The sequence below is a fragment of the Pelodiscus sinensis genome, chromosome 3, assembly GCF_049634645.1.
Source record: "Pelodiscus sinensis isolate JC-2024 chromosome 3, ASM4963464v1, whole genome shotgun sequence".
NCBI lineage: Eukaryota > Metazoa > Chordata > Testudines > Trionychidae > Pelodiscus > Pelodiscus sinensis.
Window position 1 is genome coordinate 134,391,526 of NC_134713.1, and position 18,835 is coordinate 134,410,360.

At 40.1% G+C, this 18,835-nt stretch overlaps 1 protein-coding gene across 2 annotated transcripts in view; it reads left to right on the plus strand.

Annotated features, from left to right (window-relative positions):
• Window positions 1-18,835, plus strand: part of SLC30A6 (solute carrier family 30 member 6) — a 30,276-nt gene that overhangs the window by 3,448 nt on the left and 7,993 nt on the right. The window contains exons 2-9 of one of the 2 annotated variants that reach the window (XM_006135219.4): window positions 1,304-1,390; window positions 2,923-3,007; window positions 5,027-5,069; window positions 7,485-7,550; window positions 9,241-9,321; window positions 11,799-11,834; window positions 12,346-12,440; window positions 16,881-16,929. In XM_006135219.4, coding sequence (XP_006135281.1) covers window positions 1,304-1,390; window positions 2,923-3,007; window positions 5,027-5,069; window positions 7,485-7,550; window positions 9,241-9,321; window positions 11,799-11,834; window positions 12,346-12,440; window positions 16,881-16,929 — 542 coding nt within the window. The remainder of the gene's footprint in view (window positions 1-1,303; window positions 1,391-2,922; window positions 3,008-5,026; window positions 5,070-7,484; window positions 7,551-9,240; window positions 9,322-11,798; window positions 11,835-12,345; window positions 12,441-16,880; window positions 16,930-18,835) is intronic. The other variant, XM_006135220.4, reaches the window with a different exon arrangement.

An 18,835-nucleotide genomic window follows, 5' to 3' on the forward strand; every position in this document is an offset into this window, starting at 1 on the left:
TTGGGGCACCAGTCTGGGCTGCTTTCCTGCTCGCCGGTCCTGCTGCCTCTGGACTGGCTGAGGCTGCACTCCCTGCTTTGCTGGCCTCAGCCAGTGCTATGCTATGGAGCAAATCCTGGTTGGGGTTGTCTCCTGTCTGGGTGGGGTTGCACTCCCCACTATGCCTGCCCAGGTGGGGCTGTGTTCATTACTGCCAGCCCCAGTCAGGGCTGTGCTCCTCAGCGTGCTTGCCCTACTGCTACTGGGCAGTGCTCCCCAATGCCAACCTAGCCAGGGCTCTCTGGTCCAGCAATGGATGTTGCCAGAACAGAGAGTCCTGGATTTTAGAGGTTTAACCTGTAACTTGATGGGCACGGGACCAGATTTTCAAAGCAAGATAGACACCTAACTTGCTTAGGGTCTTAAATCCTGCTTGGCACTTACCTGCATTGTTAGGCACCTAAACACCTTTCGAAGTGTAGCCCATAGTGTCCGGAAACAATGTCAGTTTACTAATGACAGATAATGCCTTAGTTTAATAAATCAATTTTAAATGCAAAACATATTATATTAATTTTCATTATAATTTTAATAAAGACAATTATAAATGCTGTTTTTATATTTTAAAATTAATTTGAATGCTAATCATTCAAATGTAGCTTGATACAAATTCAGAATACAATGTTTTCTAGTAAATAAAATGTTAGTCACCGATTCCTAACATAATAAAAATGTAAAAAGTAAGAATCTGAATAAATGTGTGTGAAGCTGTATAATTCATATAGTGTATCCTCCCATGTTAGCAAGAAGATCCAAATTTAGTACAAAGATTATATTTGGTTGCATATCCATATGTTTTTAATGGTTGTACCAATCGACTATGCATATCTTCAGAAAATAATTAAACCACAAATGCAAACAAGAATAAAATCAGCAATGTAAGTTGATTTTCTACGTGCTGATTTAAATCCTGTTTTAAATCACTTATTAATTACTTAGATTTAAATCAATCCACTCTGCTGAGCAGGATAGAAAAGATTATAAGGAAAAAATTGGGAAAGGGTTGACAAGAGTTCAGTGTTTTTTTTTGCTGCTTGCTCCTTTGAAGATTGTGCCATCTCCCCAATGTTACTCATTATCTACAATGTTGCTTCTTTGTGGTGAGAAACATGAAGACAATCAACAATTACCAGAAAGTAATATCTATTCAATTGATTACAAAGTTCTTGACAAAGGAGCTACAGTAGTTCCTAGGAATAAAAAGGCAACATAATAATGATTTGAACAGGAAGAAAACTAATATCCCCCCCCTTTTTTTTTAAAGGGGACAATACATCTATTCCGGAAATCACAAAGAACAATAGCTAGCAAGTTAACACAGGAATTTAGGTTGGTAGCAGCTGATCAAAGGGTAAGTTAACTTTTAAAATGGATTACAAATGTAATTTAATTATGATTGTGCCTAAATGATTAGTAACTGTTAATTTTCCAGTTAAGTCTTTTACTCTTTCCTAGCTGCAGTTTCAATAGTGTAGTTAAGTAGACATTTTAATTTATATTTTCAGTTAAACATTTATCTGGGCTCATGGTCTTGTGCTTAAGTACGTGCATTGCATTAATCGCACAATTTGAAAAATGGCTTAAAATATATCTGAAGAATGGTTGGAGAACAATGTAAGAATTAGTGAAGTAAATATTGTTTTTCTAGCCGTCCTAATAGTAGTAATATTTTTTTACTGCACCTGCATTGTTTTCACTAAGTTTATTAGAAATTTTAAATACTTACTAATTTGTGGTGTCCATTGCCATTGATTGAGTGCCTTGCGTATAATTTTAATTCAAATATGTGATGCTCATAAAGCTTTATGAAATAGGTAATGCCTTCTTGATAGTAAAAGGCTCTATCCAGTTCCCATTTCTTTAAGGCAGAACTAATTTATGACCTCTGACCTCAACCAACAACAACAAAAAAGGACAACAAGGATTGTTCTGCACAGTGGTATCTTGATAGGATTTAAACCCTTCAAGGGGAAATTCTAAAGCAGCTTTGCAAAACTGTCAGATTTATCACCCTAGTCACAACATTTATATACCTGCTTTTTACTTTGATAAATTATTATAAAGAAAAATTGTATGATATTTGATTTGATATCAACCTAAATTATGTTCTGGTGAGTATGTGAAGTAAAACTTAGCAAGGTTGCTTTGAATTGTTCAATAAAAATAGGGTCTAAATCCTGGATTTCTTAGATAAAACTTCCAGTGTAGTGGGAGAAAGGAACGGTGCCTCTGTGAACAGTGCTGGATTCAGCCCCTGTTTTGGGGAAAGATTAAGCTTAAAGTTTAGGGACTGTGCTCCCTTCTGTCTGTTCAAAGAGAATGATTTCTCCTTATCCCCCTGCTGTCCATATTAGCAGTACTCAGTTTACAAGTAAAAATGTGGTTATTAACTGAGCATCTTGCAAATTCAGCCATGGATCTGAGAGTCAAGCTGGGTTGTTTGTGTTATCACCACAAATAAATGTTCTATATGTTTGCACCTGTGCAGCCTCACTGTTTTCAATTTCAGCCCCATGTGCCATTAGTTCAGTCCATTGGCTACATGGAGATGCACAGGTGAAAAGAAACTTCTTAATCAATGTACATGAAAGAATAACAACATTTTTATCACTAAGTCAGCAGATATGCAATGAGGTGGCATTTTTACATAGTTAATTTTCAAAGTAGAATTGTGTATTAAGGCTGATGTGCCATGATGCATGTACCGTGATGCTGTTAAAAGTGAACTGTCAGACTGCCCATAAAGTTAGCAGAGGGGTGGGAGAGATTGTTAGTTTATTTGTGTATTGAAATATTGCCAATTTTTTTAATCAAGCCAGGCATATTTTATTGTATTTTTGTCTTAAACCAAAGGATTACTCATGTAATTACTCTTATTAACAGTCCTGGAAGATCTTGCTGTTTGGTGCAGTTAATTTAATATGCACCGGTTTCCTGCTTATGTGGTGCAGCTCTACTAACAGTATAGGTATGTTCTGTTCTTGCATCTAAATAATTGTCTGTTGTTGAGTTTTAATTTATTGAAGTGTTAGCATAATAAACAAGCAGGGCTCTGAGTATAATAGAATTAGATGGCTGTGCAATTGGCCTCATACTTTATCCATTTTCAAGCAACTGCATAATTAGTTTAGGACAATTCCCTTTCTGTAAGCCCTAGAAACTGCACGTGGCCAGTGAATCTTCAAAGTTCTCACTATTCCCACAAGTGCGTCAGATGCCGCTTTCTCTGCAGATCCTTCCAGAGCTTCCTTCATGTAGAGCAGGGCTACTCAACTTTGGAAGCCCTGACAGCCACAATGATACTCACATCATATGCCTAGGGCTTAAGTGTGATTGCATATACATGCAAATAGCTTCTTTCACACTGTTGGGCATGAATACAAAAATTAAGGCAAGACTACACAACACATAGGCCCCATTTAAGTCAGTTCTGCTGATATTAGTAAAATGCAATATTTATCCCATTTCTACCTATATGACAGCACTTTAAATGCGCAATGACAGTCCAAGAATTTAATTACTAAAACACATATCAACAGAAGACCATTATATTGACAACTTTTTTGTTTTGGCTCCCTCCCATGGGCCACAAACAAATAGGCCACGGGCTGCATGTGGCCCATGGGCTATGTGCTGAGTAGCCCTGATGCAGAGTTCAGAATCTTAGTACTAACCCTTCAAACCTTTACTCGGTCTGTAGTCTGATTGACTTCAGTGGAGACTCCAACTGTGATGTAGCAGCAATGGGCTTCTTCTAAATCAATGAGTATTTGGCTGGATATTCTCCAGGCAGCTTTACAGTATGTGTCCTGGTTTTACATACAATACACCAAATGTTGCTGTGTATCTGCAGTGCAGATACAGTGCCTATATTTTTACTATGTAGTGCATTTCTACTCTTATTTCAGTTTGAAAAATTGAAATATCAAAATGTTGCTCTAGTTTCTATCTTAGCTGAGCCAGTTCATCCATCCCTTATTATAATCAATATACATTAAGCTGATGCTGTTACTGTTGGGATGGAAACCTTAACTGAGAATTTCATGATTTTTTTTTTCCCCTTCCGGGTTTAAATTCCAGGCTTAACTGTTTATTATTGCGTGCTTATCAGTAACTAAGCATGATGTTTCACAGAACTAGTCTTGTGTTAATCAATTTATTATTGAATTAAATTGGAGTAGCTAGTACAGGTTGGACCTCCCTGTTCTGGTATCGTCGGGACCTGACTGGTCCTGAACGGCAGAATTTGCCAGACATGGGGAAGTTTCCCTTGCCACAGGCCTTGAGCGAGCCAGCTTCCTGCCTCTGGCCCCCTCTACTCTCTCCCTTGTTCTGCTGATGCTGGCCCCGTCCTTGAGCTGCCTTTGGTGGCCAGGATTTTCTGGCCCTAGCCAATGCTGCTGCTTGCAGCCAGATTCCTCCAGCCCTGCGTTGCTGTAGGTGCCTGGGCTTCTCCAGCCCCCAACCCCATGCTGCTTCAGGCATCCAGACTTCTATGGCTGCCAACCCTGTGCTGCCGTTGGCACCTGGGGTTCCCCAGCCCCTCCCTCTGCGCTACCACGGGCAGCTGGGGTTCTCTAGTCCCTGACCCCCAGCACTACTGTGCAGCTCCTCCGGCCCCATTGTCTCCAGTCCTGGCTGGGATGCTGGACCTTCTGCCATTAGGTTCCAGAGCTCTCTGGTCCAGGAGAATGTGTGGTCCTGCCAGCAGTGGATTTTGCTGGACCAGAGAGTACCGGTTTTCAGAGGTACGACCTGTAATGTACATTACAAACAGAAAAATACAACAGTTTTAAGACATACATTTTCAATATATTCTGAGATTAAAAGTTCTCTCTCCAGCAAAAAGTATTTGCACAGGTAGAAAATAATAGATAGCGGTGTCAGAGAGACATTGAGGAACATAATTTTTTTAAGGCAAAATCACATACAGCATTCTTTATTGCTTATAATGTAAAGCGTTAAGTGTAAAACTTTGTTTTCACAGCTTTAACTGCCTATACTTATCTGACAATCTTTAATCTTTTCAGGTACGTTTTTTTAAACTTTTTAAATGTATCAGTAATTGTGAGAGTATAATTTTTTCTAAATTTGATAGAGGGTAAAAATAACGAATAACTATTATGTGCCAAATACAGAGTTATTCATGACTTTTCATAAATACATGCAAGAACTGACCAGTTGCCTTAACAGTGACTTAGATTAAGTGTATATTAGATTGTGTCAAATAGAACATATTCTTAAAAGAAAACAGTGATTAATATTACAGCTCTAAGAAAAATTAAAAATATCAACTATATTATAATTTCTGCACATGGTTGCCTTACATTGCTGTAACAAAATAAATTGAAAACAAAAGCAACATTATGTGCCAAGCTATTATTCCTTTGATTGGTTGACTCAGAAAATTTTACCACCACCAATTTCACAAGTATTATTTGTAAAATGTGTTTGTTTAGCTTTAAGGATGGGGAAGTGATTTTTAGTTTTACTTCTGTTTTAAGGGCCAGAACCTACAATCACATTGACTTCAATGTGACTACTAGTATTTGTAAAATTAAGCATGTGTAAGCATTATAGTTTCTTGATTATATTTATTAATTTTTTGCAAATTTACCAAGCATTCTTCAGGAACAGAGGCAGTTTTCTTTCCCACAAGATGTTACATATCAATTCAGCTCATTAAAAGAGAAACTGAGTCACTTTTAAAGATTCTGTTGACATATTGGTGACCTAAGATTACTAAAAGTTGGGAGTCTGCTGGAAAATGTGTGATAGACAGACAATATCTTGTATTGTCTTGAACAAACCTTATGGAAATAAGATAAATTTGGTTGATTTAGGATTAATACTTTGGGGTTCATTATCATAGTTTCATTCGTATTGTTTCATGATCAGCGCATCGACACTCATCTGACCAAACCTCCTCCTTTATCCAGGCTTGGGACTGGCATGAAACCCTTAGAGGCTTCATGGTGGAGTTACTTTGGGGTTACCTTTTATTAAAACTGCAGCAGTGGCACTGTATTACTCTTGGGTAAATTGTGGCCAAAAAAAATTAAAAATCTGTGCACAACATTTTACAATTCTGAATATTGGTAAAAATAACCCAATATAATCATACCAGTTTCAATTATTTTGATAACTTATTTCAAAATACCTGTCAGCAAGTATGTCTGGAACAGTATCAACAATGAAAAAGATTCCCCCAGGAGTAGTGTGTTAAGATTCTACAACAATCCAGTTCCTGTTTCTCTGTTATGCTTTTGTCAGGCACTTCCATCTGAGTGTGTTACACATGCCAGGTGGGCACATTTTAGGGGAAAACTCTGCCCCACCAATTTTTTAGGTGTGAGGTTTTTTTTGTTTGTTTTTGTTTTTTTTTCCCTGCCCCTTTAAGGTTACTATATTTGAGGTTCCCAGACAGAGGACACTGTTGAGAGGAGGGGGAGCTGAAATGGGGGTGCAGTTGGAGGGTATGGTATTTTGGGCAGTGCTGAAGGGGGGGGTCTGTGTGCAATGCAAGGGAGTATTGGGGTGATGCCAAAGGAGGGGATTTGGGGGGTTCTGAGAGCTGCTTGAGGCTCCCCAGCCCAGATGCCTGCACGTTTCTCCCCCCCTGCCCCCCACCGGCAGAGCCCAGCTGCAGGCTTCTTGCTGTGCAACTTTGTTACTATCCCACCAAGCAGAGATAATTCATACCTGCTGATAGGGGCGATTCATCCATTCCCAGAACAGCTTTAGTCACACATGTTCCTCTGTCCTGACCCCTTGAAGATCCACATTTAACTCAGTCTCCCTTGCTGGTCCCATGATCTCCCTGTGCTTTGCTTTTGAAATCTTTTCAAAAGAAGGGAGCGCAGGGACACCCGCTGACCCGGTGCTCCCCTTGGCGCTTCCGCCTTCGAAATGTAGCAAGAGCCTACCGGTAGGCTCTTGCTACATTTCAAAGGCGGAGGAGCCCTTATCGACTAAACGAATAGTTGATGCAAATTCCATCAACTATTGGATTAGTTGATTAATCTAAATTTAACATCCCTAGTGATACCCAGCATCATTGGGACTATAATAAGGTTATTTGGGAAGGTTGATGATGTTCCTTTTTAACTTTAGTGCACCCTTTGATCTTTTATGTCATGAGGTTATCTCTGATCTAAAGGATTGTATTGACTATAGATTCACCGTAACTCATTAGCTGTGCTCTGACCTAAAACATACAGAAAAGATTTGTTCCATACTCCAAGTACAGTCAAAACTTGTATTGTATTCGAGGAAATCCTGGTGAGCCTACAGATTGCAGAATTAGGTCCAAAGTGTAACCGAAATCTTATGGAAATATTCAAATTGAGAGTGGATTCTGAAAACTAGGATACATTTACTCTATAAACTATTTAGTTTGTAATAGTTGATTTTTCCTAATATCCGCCTCCTCCTTTTTATTTTAGTTTGATAACATGCCTAATAAACTACTGGGTAATGATGAAGAAGCCCAGTCCAGCCTATTCATTTGGGTAAGCACTAATAAATAAGTAAGGCTCTACTTGCAATACTGACTAAATTATGGATTCCGCAATATTAGGCTTCCTCTGCAATTTTAACAGCAGGAGCCCTGCTGTGCGTCAGGCTGACAGCAGTGTTCCCTGTAATCTATGCACTTGTGTGGATGCTCAGGAGAAATTCTGATGCCTCCCAGTGATCAGCAGAGCACTCACAGCTAGGTTTTTGTGTTTCTACCAGTGGTGCAATTCACATATGCCTCAGTGCATATAAACATTTTATTCCACACATGGATGGAAAAGATTAGAGGGCACATTTGCTGACAATGCGAGCCCCTGACTACCCCAGAGCTGAGAGTGGGGGGCCAAAGCCTTGCTGTCAGCCTCATGTTCTTGCTCTGACCCCAAGCAGCTGCCAACAGCAAAAGATTACTATAAACAAAGTTCGTTATTACTTTTTTACAAATCCTAGTGGCTTGTCCATAATTCAGCTGTAATTTTTTGATAATCCTGTAATTCAACTGGGGCCTTACTAGTAATACAATAATAATTATTTAACGTGCCATGAAAAATACATGCAAGTGTATTAGCAGTGTTTCTAAAGAGTTCCCATTTATAAAAATCTGTGTTCATAATCAATAAGAATTTTTTACTCCCTTCCCATTAGTTTTCTTACTGCATTTATTCAATAATGTATAGTTTGCCCATTGTTTTGGTACGTAGGCACACTAATGTAGAATAAATATTTATAGTATCTCATAAATCAAGACACAGGTATCGAGAATCTAAAAAGAGTTCTTGGATAGGGATGGAGATAGAGGTAAATTGCTTAATTTTATGGTGAGGATTATAATCATAGAACACTAGGACTGGAAGGGACCTCAAGAGGTCATGGAGTCCAGTCCCCTGCCCTCATGGCAGAACCCAGTACTGTCTAGACCAGTGGTCCCCAACCTTTTGGGGCTGCTGGGCACCTGGGGGCAGGACCACGCATGTGCTGAGCGCCATGGGGCAGGGGCTGCGCATGCCCCGTGACCCTGGGGAAGGGGCCGCCCGGGGTCGGCACCCGCATGTGCTGCGATCCCGGGACAGGGGTCGCCCATGCGCCGGGGCCGGCACCACGCTTGTGCCATGCACCCGGGGGCGGGGCCATCCCAGATTGTTTGACAGACGCACATAAATGGCCCGGTGGGCGCCATGGTGGCCGCGGGCACTGCGTTGGGGTCCACTGGTCTAGAGGATCCCTGATAGACATTTATCTAACCTACTCTTAAATATCTCCAGAGATGGAGATTCCACAACCTCCCTAGGCAATTTATTCCAGCGTTTAACCACCCTGACAGTTAGGAACTTTTTCCTAACGTCCAACCTAAACCTCCTTGACTGCAGTTTAAGCCCATTGCTTCTTGTTCTATTCTCAGAGGCCAGGAAGAACAAGTTTTCTCTCTTCTTCTTGTGACATCCTTCATGGAATGAGACCTTCCTGTGGCTCTCAAATAAGTTAATTATCCATGTTACAGTATAAGCATTGTTGGCTTACAGAACTTGGAAATAATTACTCCTCCTTTAAAGTTCTGATTCATTTTCATCTGCCTTACTTGAAAGAGTTAACAGGGGAAAGTCTCCTGCTTGCTCCCCCACAGGCCAAAATGAAAACCCCATTAATATATTGTCCAGTGTTCTTAACTTATTTCTCAAATTTCAGGTTTGAGAGATTTGAAGTACTAGCAGTATTTGCTTCCACAGTTCTGGCACAACTTGGAGCTCTTTTCATACTAAAAGAAAGGTAAGAAGGTGTACTGTTTCTGTTATGATTTAGATCTGACTTTCTAATATGAAAAGGTATTCCACTCCAGCTTGAGTAAAGTACATACATGTTTAAAATATTACAAAAGAAGAATAATCACTAGAAAGTCATGGATTTCTTAAAGGCAACATCATTTCACAGCAATTAGCTTATGTTGCTGATTTGTACTGTTTGTTGTATACGTGGACTATAAAAGCATTATGAATGTGATTAAAGGAAAAACTTAAATGGTCCAACTAATTGTGTGTTCCGGGTACTTTATTGAGGACTTAATAAGCAAGTCAGTACATCTTACCACATAATCACTGAAATAAAGAAGCAATGCTGAAAATAGATAATTTTGTGCAATTATTTAACTTCAGTATTTTCAAGTGTTCATCTGTTAATAGCACCATAGTTATGATATAAAGTAATTGTATAGTAGAAGTAGTAGTTAATGTATGGGTTTGTCTATTTTTTTATTTTAAGATCCTATTTTATCGATCCATCTAAATTTGTTCCATATTCATACAAACAGTTCCATGTACAAAATTTATTTTAGTCAATTTTTTGTAGTTTATTTTTTATTAAAAAGTTAAGCAAGTCAGAGAAGAATAATTGTTCGTTCAAGTGCTTAGCTTTAAAACTGTTTTTAGAAGCCATTAGAAGGTTGCATGATTTTTGCATCTGTATATTGCCTGTAGTGCATGTACACCAATTGTTTTTTCTTTTTAAATGCCTACAGCTATAACAGCCTAACACAGCCACTGATCTTGTGACTCATTGGTGCCATGCCATGCATTGATCTTTGATAACAGCAGTGTTAGAGCCATGTAAGGTCTCCAGATGTAACATTGAATTTGCTTGCCTTTGAGCTTACATTCTGATAGCCTCTTCAGAACTGCTGAACTCCTGTTGACTTTCATGGAATTGATGGCAGCTGAGCACTTGGCAGAATCATCTCCTCTTTACATGGGGATGATATTTCAAATTCAGGCTTAGTTTCTCCCTGCTAAAACTTGTTCTAAAATATTGTCTGCTTTTTACATATTTATGTGATGTTGGAGAGACCTTTTAGTGGTCTCTTTGGCAGAACTACATTTTTAGATTTTTAGACTATACTTAATAGCTGGATGCCCTTGAGTTTCTCCTGCAATGACAATTGTACCTCATCTGGAACAGTTTGCTCTGTTGCCTTACTTGTATTTTACTGTTTTCTAATATTTATCCCAGATTTTCTCTGCTACAGTTGAAGATGAATTATTTTTTATTGCTCATAGACTTAGAAGAATAACTGATATATGTCCTCATTAAAACATCCTTTTTACTTAGAGGTTTATTATATCCTTCTTTATCCTTTCTCAAGTGGTAAAATATACCCTGTTTCAATTTGGTACCAAGCATATTGGAATAATTGCTTCATGTGTATTCATAAAAATGACATTTATTCTAAAGATGATAAATTGCGGTTAATTGATTAGTCGAGTAGTTGATGGAATTTCCATCGACTACTCGACTAGTCAATAGGTACTTCAGCATTCCTCCTTTGAAATGTGCAAGAGCCCCCTCTGGGGAGTCCCCCACTGATCCCGGGCTCCATGGCTTTGAAATGCACAAGAGCCCCTGCTGAGGCTCTTGTACATTTCAAAGGAGGAATGAGGAATATGGCGAGCAGCCCTGGGCAGCAGGAAGTCCCGCTGACTCTGGGCTGCACATGGTGTGCCTACTGTGAAATGTACAAGAGTCCCCAGTGGGGGGACTCCCCAGCTGACCCCGGGTTCCATGTGGCGTTTCAGCAGAACCTGGGATCAGCTGCGGATCAGCTGAGCCGGGGGAAATCAGTTGTACTATGCTGCCACTTTGAAACCCTAAGACAGAGTTTCAAAGGGGCAGCTGCGGCACAGCTGATCTGCGGCTCAGCTGGGCGGCACTTCTCCTTTGAAATGCCAAGGCGATGTTTAAAGGGGCTGTGCTGTAGAGCTCAAGGTCAGCTGGGGATTCCCTGGGATCAACTGGGGAGTCTGCAGCTGACCCTGGGCTTCAGGGCACTGCCCCGTGGAATGCTGTTTCGGCATTTCAAAGGGGCAGCGCCACAAAGCTGAGCTGCAGATCAGCTGTGCCGCAGCTGCCCCTTTGAAACTCTGTCTTAGGGTTTCAAAGTGGCAGCATAGTACAACTGATTTCCCCCAGCTCAGCTGTGCTGCGCTGCTTCTTTGAAGTAAACCTTCTTCTCCTGTTTTCATTACGGTCTGTGGGGGAACAAGCAAGAGACTTCCCCCGTTAACTTCTGTCAAGTAAGGCATTTGCTTATTGGATGGTCAACTAGTCCTTAACATCCTTAATTTATTTGGTATCCCACTTGTTAAGTTTATTTGTAGGTTTAGGTGACTGCAACTGAAATATCTTTCCTTTATGTAGGTAGTTTTTAAAATATAATTCAGTGAATAGAACTAAAATTGACAATTTATTTCTTGTAGTACAGAACGGTTTCTGGAACAACCTGAAATACACACGTAAGATTGGATTTTTATATATGAAATTATAATTTTTGTTAATTTCCTTTTGTATCTAACTCTTTATCTAGCATAAAGAGTAATGTGGCTTTTCTAATATTAAATTGTTTTCAGTACATTGATATTTCTGTGTTCCACACTGTATGTAATAACTTTTAATCTGTGGCATGCAATTACAAATTAGTCTATATGAGCTCATAAATAGAGAGTAGAAAAGCTGTTACATATTTGTTCCATGTATTATTGCTTCTATTAATTATTTTTATTTGTTAAAATGTGTCTCTTTGAAGTTGTACAGTTAATTAAATATTGAAGTAAGCTTAATTTTAATACAAATAATAATTTATAAACGTATTTTAAAATGAGTGCATGCTATTGGTTATTAAATATTCAGCTGCAATTATCATAATGGAAGATGTTCAGAAGTGTTTCATGAATGGAAGTTTAACTTTGTAACATCACAGGTGGATACTGTGAAAATTGAAGATTAATCTATTTTTCATCTCTTTAGGGGACGATTGTTGGTTGGTACTTTTGTGGCTCTCTTTTTCAACTTGTTTACAATGCTTTCCATTAGGAATAAGCCTTTTGCTTATGTGTCTGAAGGTATGTGGAGAATGAGCTGTGACAAGAATCAAGGAAAGACAATGAATGTTAATTGTTTTCTTCCAAATATATTTTTGTTAGATAAGAAACATAATTGCTGTGTATGTAATCTTTAATAATTCCATAACTCTAATTAAAAGGTTTTGAATTAGAGATGGTTTCCTCGTTTGTCATGTACTAAGTCCATAGGGTACATAGAGAGTAGTACACTATTATCGATATAGTAAATTAAGTGTAATTTTAGATGTCACTTCTACTTTGAGGTGTTTAAAACAAATGTAAGAAGCACTTCCTCACACAATTCACTGTCAACTTGTGGAACTTTTTGCCAGGGGATGTTGTAATGCCAAAAGTATAACTAGGTTAAAAAATAATTAGATAAGTTCACTGAGGATAGTTAGGCTATTAGCTAAGATGGTCAGTGATACAACCCCATGCTCTAGGTGTCCCAAAATCTCTGAGTGCCAAAAGCTGGGAGTGTTCAGTGCAGAATAGATCACTAGATAATTGTTCTACTTTTTTCCCCCTTGTTGCAAGCATCTGGTACTGGTCACGGTCAGAAGATAGGCTACTGGGCTAGATGGAACATTAATCTGTCCCCAGTGTGATTACATTAAGATACAGATTCATTTCTTTTTCTTCTGTTTTAGCTCTTTTATTTAACCAGTACAGTTTTAATGTGGGTAATCTTACAATGGTACAGACTGACTTGTACAAACATTTAAAGGTGGCTTTTTTTTAATGTGGTTGTTAAAAACTGCCTTCTTTATGCAATTTATTCCTTAGAGGTTTTTACTCTTTGTACAGTGGGATCACAATTGTCACTAATTGAACATTGTGGAAATTTATAAGTTAAGTAAACTTCGTAAAAAGGCTGTTGCATCACAAAATATATATATTTTTTGGCTAGTTTACTTTTACTTACAGTATTTTATATGTAATGCACTAATGTAGAAAAGCTGTGAGGTAGGAACTCTTAAATTCTAACTTGCTGGTTAAAGCTCAACTATTCTATGCCACATTTTCCACCTCTGTAAAATGGAGGCAATAATATTTATAAGAGTTTTTGAGGATTCATTTTAGTGTTTCCCCTTTATAAATGTAAATGGTTATATCAGTGCTTATTATTTATTATTTATTTGTTGTATATTTTGAAAGTAAATGGCTTAATCTGAGACTTTTTACAACTGTCTTTTTACAGGTAGGAGGGGTGGGGGTCTACCTTTTTCAGGGAAAATTGAGTTTTGTGGGCTAGCTTTAAAGTGAGAATTAGCAAAGTTTTACATTTACCTTCATGATTTGCTTTTGACAAGAGATCTCACTAAGAAATAGGAAAATAATGAACTATGTGAAGAACCAGAAAGTTGTGATGAATTTAAACAAACATTTTAAAATGTATGTGATGGGAAACAGTCATAGGACATGGTTCTTCATTATAACAAAGACAGATGGAGTATTCAGATGGAGGAAGTAGAGCTATAGACAAGAAGGTGATCACACCTAATGTGCTGATTGTAATTGTTTAGGCTAGTGTAAATGAAAAAGGATTGTGAAAAAATGACTTAGTCAAATGGTTTGGGTATATATGTAGGACATGATTAAGGCCAGGTATTGAAACAGTCTAAATTGCTACAGCATAAATGGGCTTTGTTAGGTTTCTATCTAGAAACATGACTAGATATTGCTGTAGCAATCAAATGAAAACGTATGCACAAGGCACACCAGTGTTTGAAGCACACTGAAACACATTTTTAAATGAGAGAAAATACAGTAAAACTCCATTAGTCCGGCATCCAATGCTCCGGGACTCCTGATGGTCCAGCACCATCAGGAACCCGGAAGTGCTGGGGCAGCCGGACAGGCTTCCCCCATTCAGCTACTGCTGAAACTGACCAGCAGCTGAATCGGGGAAGCCGGGAGCAGAGCAGCTGGGGTGCTGCCGGGTTGGTCTTGTAGCGCTGCCCCTCGGGGCTGCGGGACCAACCCGGCAGCACCCCAGCTGCTCTTGGGGACGCCTGGGGCAGAGCAGCTGGAGTGCTTCCGGGTTGGTCTCGCAGCGCCAAAGGACGGTGCTGTGGGACAAACCCGGCAGGACCCCAGCTGCTCTGCCCCAGGGGTCCCAGATTCAGCTGCTGCTGAAACAGATCAGCGGCTGATTCCAGGAAGCCCGGGGCAGAGCAGCTCTGCCCTGGGCTTCCTGGAATCAGCCGCTGATCTGTTTCAGCAGCGGCTGACTTGGGGACGCCTGTGGCAGAGCAGCTGGTGTCCTGCCAGGTTGGTCCTGCAGCACTGAGGGGTGGCACTACGGGACCAACCCGGCAGCACCCCAGCTGCTTTTCCCCAGGCGTTGGGATTCAGCCGCTGCTGAAACTGACGCTGCTGGGGCAGAGCAGCTGGGGTCCTGCCGGGTTGGTCCCGCAGCGCTGTCCTTTGGCGCTGCGGGACCAACCCGGCAGCACCCCAGCTGCTCTATTGCAGGCATCCCCGCTGCTCTATTGCAGGCATCCCCAATTCAGCTGCTGCTGAAACTGACCAACAGCGGCTGAATCAGGGACGCCTGGGGCAGAGCCGGACTATCGTAAGGGGGGCTATGAGGGATCTGGGGTGTCATCCCCTCCCACCCCACTCCAGACCCCTCATAGCCCCCCCTTCTGATAGTCCGGCATTTCTGATAATCCGGCACCCCCTGGGTCCTAAAGGTGCCAGATTATCGGAAGTTTACTGTAGTTGGAATAGGATTTTTAAAAAGTATAGATTCTTGTATAAACATTGTAGCAAAAACATTACTCTTGTGCTACTGATTAATCATACCTCATACTTTATGGCAGGCATGTCTGACTTGTTTGGAAGAGAAGCTGATGAGAAATGGGCTGGGGTATATGGTGTCAGGTCTTTATGCTCCCTATAATGAATGGTGGAATTCCCGCTGGTGTTAGGAGGAAGTTTCCAAGGAAGATGTCAAAAGGAGAATTTGGCCTTTGTGGAGTAACTGAATTTTTAGTTATTTGTTCAGTGTCTTGTTGCACTAATCACTTCAGTAGAAAATCTGTATGTTTCCCCTTTAAGCTCACTTTAACTTCTGCTTTGTTTCTGATTCTTTCTCCCATTTTTGTTTGTCTCCTTTCCTTTCTTAGCATTTCCTTTCCTACAGCAACTCCCTATTCTCAGCCCGGTGTGCTTCACTCCTACTCTTACAGTCACTAACCTCATCAGTAATTAAATAGTTGAGTGACACTGAAGGGTCTTTAAAGTTGATGTACCCGTGAGATTAATAAAATGAGAAAGCTTATGCCTCCAAGCCGTTATTGCATGCTGTCCAGACTCAGGCAGACATCATTGCAGCAGTTAATCTTCCAAATATGGATGGAGTTTTTCTTCAGCCTTGAACTACAATCTTACTTAAAATAAAAGTGTAGATTTTGGAAAATCTGAATGTCTAGAAGCCACAAATAGATAATGTGGGCCATATTCAGTCTCCAGATTGCATGACTGTGGGGCACATCCCCTTAGGAGGGCAAGGAGGAAAGTATGAAGTGGCATTGTGGGCTCCCAGACTGGCTCCCACCAGTGGAGCAGGGAGGGAGCACCACCCTGGGGCCCAGCTGTGGTCATTGGCTCCTGATCGATGCTCTACTCCCAGCCCCACCTCTGCCCCCAGCTGCGAACCCAGCCTTGGCTCCCTTACCTTGTACCCTATCTCTTCCCAAAGCTATGTCCCTGCTCCTGGGAGGGAGGCATGAGCAAGTGTAAGGGAGAATGTGAGGTAAAAAGTTTGGGGACCACTGTTTTAGGATGCAACCCTGTCATCTGAGTAGGGGCTCATTTTGCAATTTGTTTAGAAGAGCTAAATTAAATAGCTAAAAGTGGTAGCTCTTCTCTCACAACTAATTCAGATGCTGTGTTCTAGGGTGGATAATGCTGTAGCTGCCAGTATTTACAAACATTTCCTTGCAACATAGACATGGGGCCAGACTGTGCTCCCCTTCCTTATGTTGGTGAACAGTCTCATTGATGTCAATGCTACTTGCATGCAAAGTCCCATTGATGTCAATAGGACTACTCAGGTTATTTTTTTCTTCACACAGTTGTGTGCATGTGTGTTTGTGTGTTGAAAGGGAGGGTTTTCAAGTAGTGTGCTCCCACAGAAAACTTAAATTTATATTACTTTAGAGGATAAAGGCAGTATTAAACAGTGAAATCAGGAGTTACTCTTGAAATTAATCCAATGGATGTATGACAAAAGGCTTTTAACTACAGGCCAGACAATGTCTCCTTTCTGAGGTGAAATTTGAAACTCTCTGATCATTGTGATTTAAGGTTAAGATGGGTAATTCCTCATTTTTTACTACTACTTTGCATTATTTTTTAAAGGACACACTTTAAGTTTATTAAGATGAACGGGGAACTGATTATAATTGGTGCCTTTGTGTTTTTGTGAAGCTGCTAGTACGAGTTGGCTTCAGGAGCATGTTGCAGATCTTAGCAGAAGGTATGGCTTCATGATGTTGTTTCAAAATAGCTAATTTAAGTCAATATTAGTAATTCTTATGTCAGACCAAGTTGTTTTTAATTGCATCATGTAGTATAGGGTTCTCTGATCAAGCACTGAGACATAAGTTTGGTATCAAAATGTTTTTGCTCTCTGTTACTTGGCACATCTGAGTAATATTCCTCAAATGACTGAAGATAATTCTATCTCAAGCAAGGTCAGTCTGAACTACATTTTCAGCAGCCTTTGAGGGTGCTTGACCCCTCAAAATATTTAATTACATCTTACTTAATCCAGCAGGACGATGGAGATCTCTAAAAAGACTAGGCACAGACCCAGGCACACATGTGTTCTCTCAGGATTTTTTCCTTTTATTTTCTCTGAGTTCCAGGCATCAGGGGTTTTTTTCCCCACTGGCTGCAGAGCTACAATATGGTCTCTCTTCCAAGAACCAAAACATTTTTTGTCATGGTTTTTGGCTGCTAACCCTTTTAGTATAAATGGACACTGAATGCCAAATAAAGATAATTTTCAAATAGCCGTTGCCAGATGTTGAAAATGTAAATATTTTTCACTCTTGGACATCCCTGTGTATATTGCATGTTGTCAGCAGCACAAATACTGTAAAACGGTCTATCTAAAATAAGGTAATGGGGTATGTTAAGCCATATTGCATAACTTTTTGGACGTACTGCAAAGCCTACCTCTTCCCTAAAGCATTTCAGAAGTGGGGTAGGCAATATGATTTAAAGCAGTGGAGGGCAACCTACAACCCATGGACTGCATGTGGCCCATCAGAGTTCTATGTGTGGACCACAAGACATTTTACTTACTGTTGCCCGTGTGCAGAGTTGCCAGATTCCATTGGTCTCTGTCTGTGTATTCCACTGGTTTTTCCCAACCAGCATTACTAAAAGTGACATGCACATAAAGCAAGGGCATGTGAAGTTAAGTGTGTGCTGATTGCACACAACATAGACTGAGAGAGCCGCATGCTCCCTCTGCATCTAATCAAGGTGCTGCTCCAGTTCAGTCAGCATACCTCACAAATTCTAGCTACACAAACACAGTTAGAAAAACGACCCTATGTCAGGAGATCCTCCTGCTTATGACAATCTTGCAGCCCGCTGAGATGGAGGGCCACACATGCAGCCCAGTCACTATCCTAGGTTGCCCATTGCTGATATCATGTATAAAAGATGGAGTAAAAAAGTGCTCACTACTGCAGTCATAAAGAGCTTAATCCTTCAACTAAATATTTTTAATCCTTCAGCTAAATATTATTCAGCTAAATAATTTGGTCCTGATCTTGCAGTATGATTAAGCATATACTGAACCTGAATGGAAAGTACCTTACTGGACCAACCTCTTAAGGGTGCATATTAACTGAGACAAGATGAAAAGGACTCTGTAGCAAGGAGCAGGATGGTGAAGGTCACATTTCAAAGTGTGCATCTCATCTCAATTCTGTTGCAAAGAATCAAGAGTTTTTAAGTTGCATAATAAGAAATTACAAATGTAAAGAAAAATAATGGTTTTTACCACTATAGAAGGTCTTGGAAGAACAACCCTAGGACTACTGTGGTGTGGAGAATTGGGGAGGGAGAAATGCTTAATGTCTAAAAGATTTAGGTAGACAAGACTATGAGGTTGAGTTATAGTATGGCAGCCCAGTATTTATGGGAAACAGCATAAAAGCTGTCTTTAAAAAAGACTGGAAGGTGTGATTTTTTTCAGATATTTTAAGAGGCTTGCAGAGCAAGGGTGTAGGACACATAGCCAGATCTGCTGACAAAAAGGGTATAACACTTGATCACAATTTAAATCTGTGGAAATATTTTCTGGAAGACTGATTGCTCTAGTGTACTTCATTGTAATGTTGTCTCCTGTGTTTCCTTGTGAGATT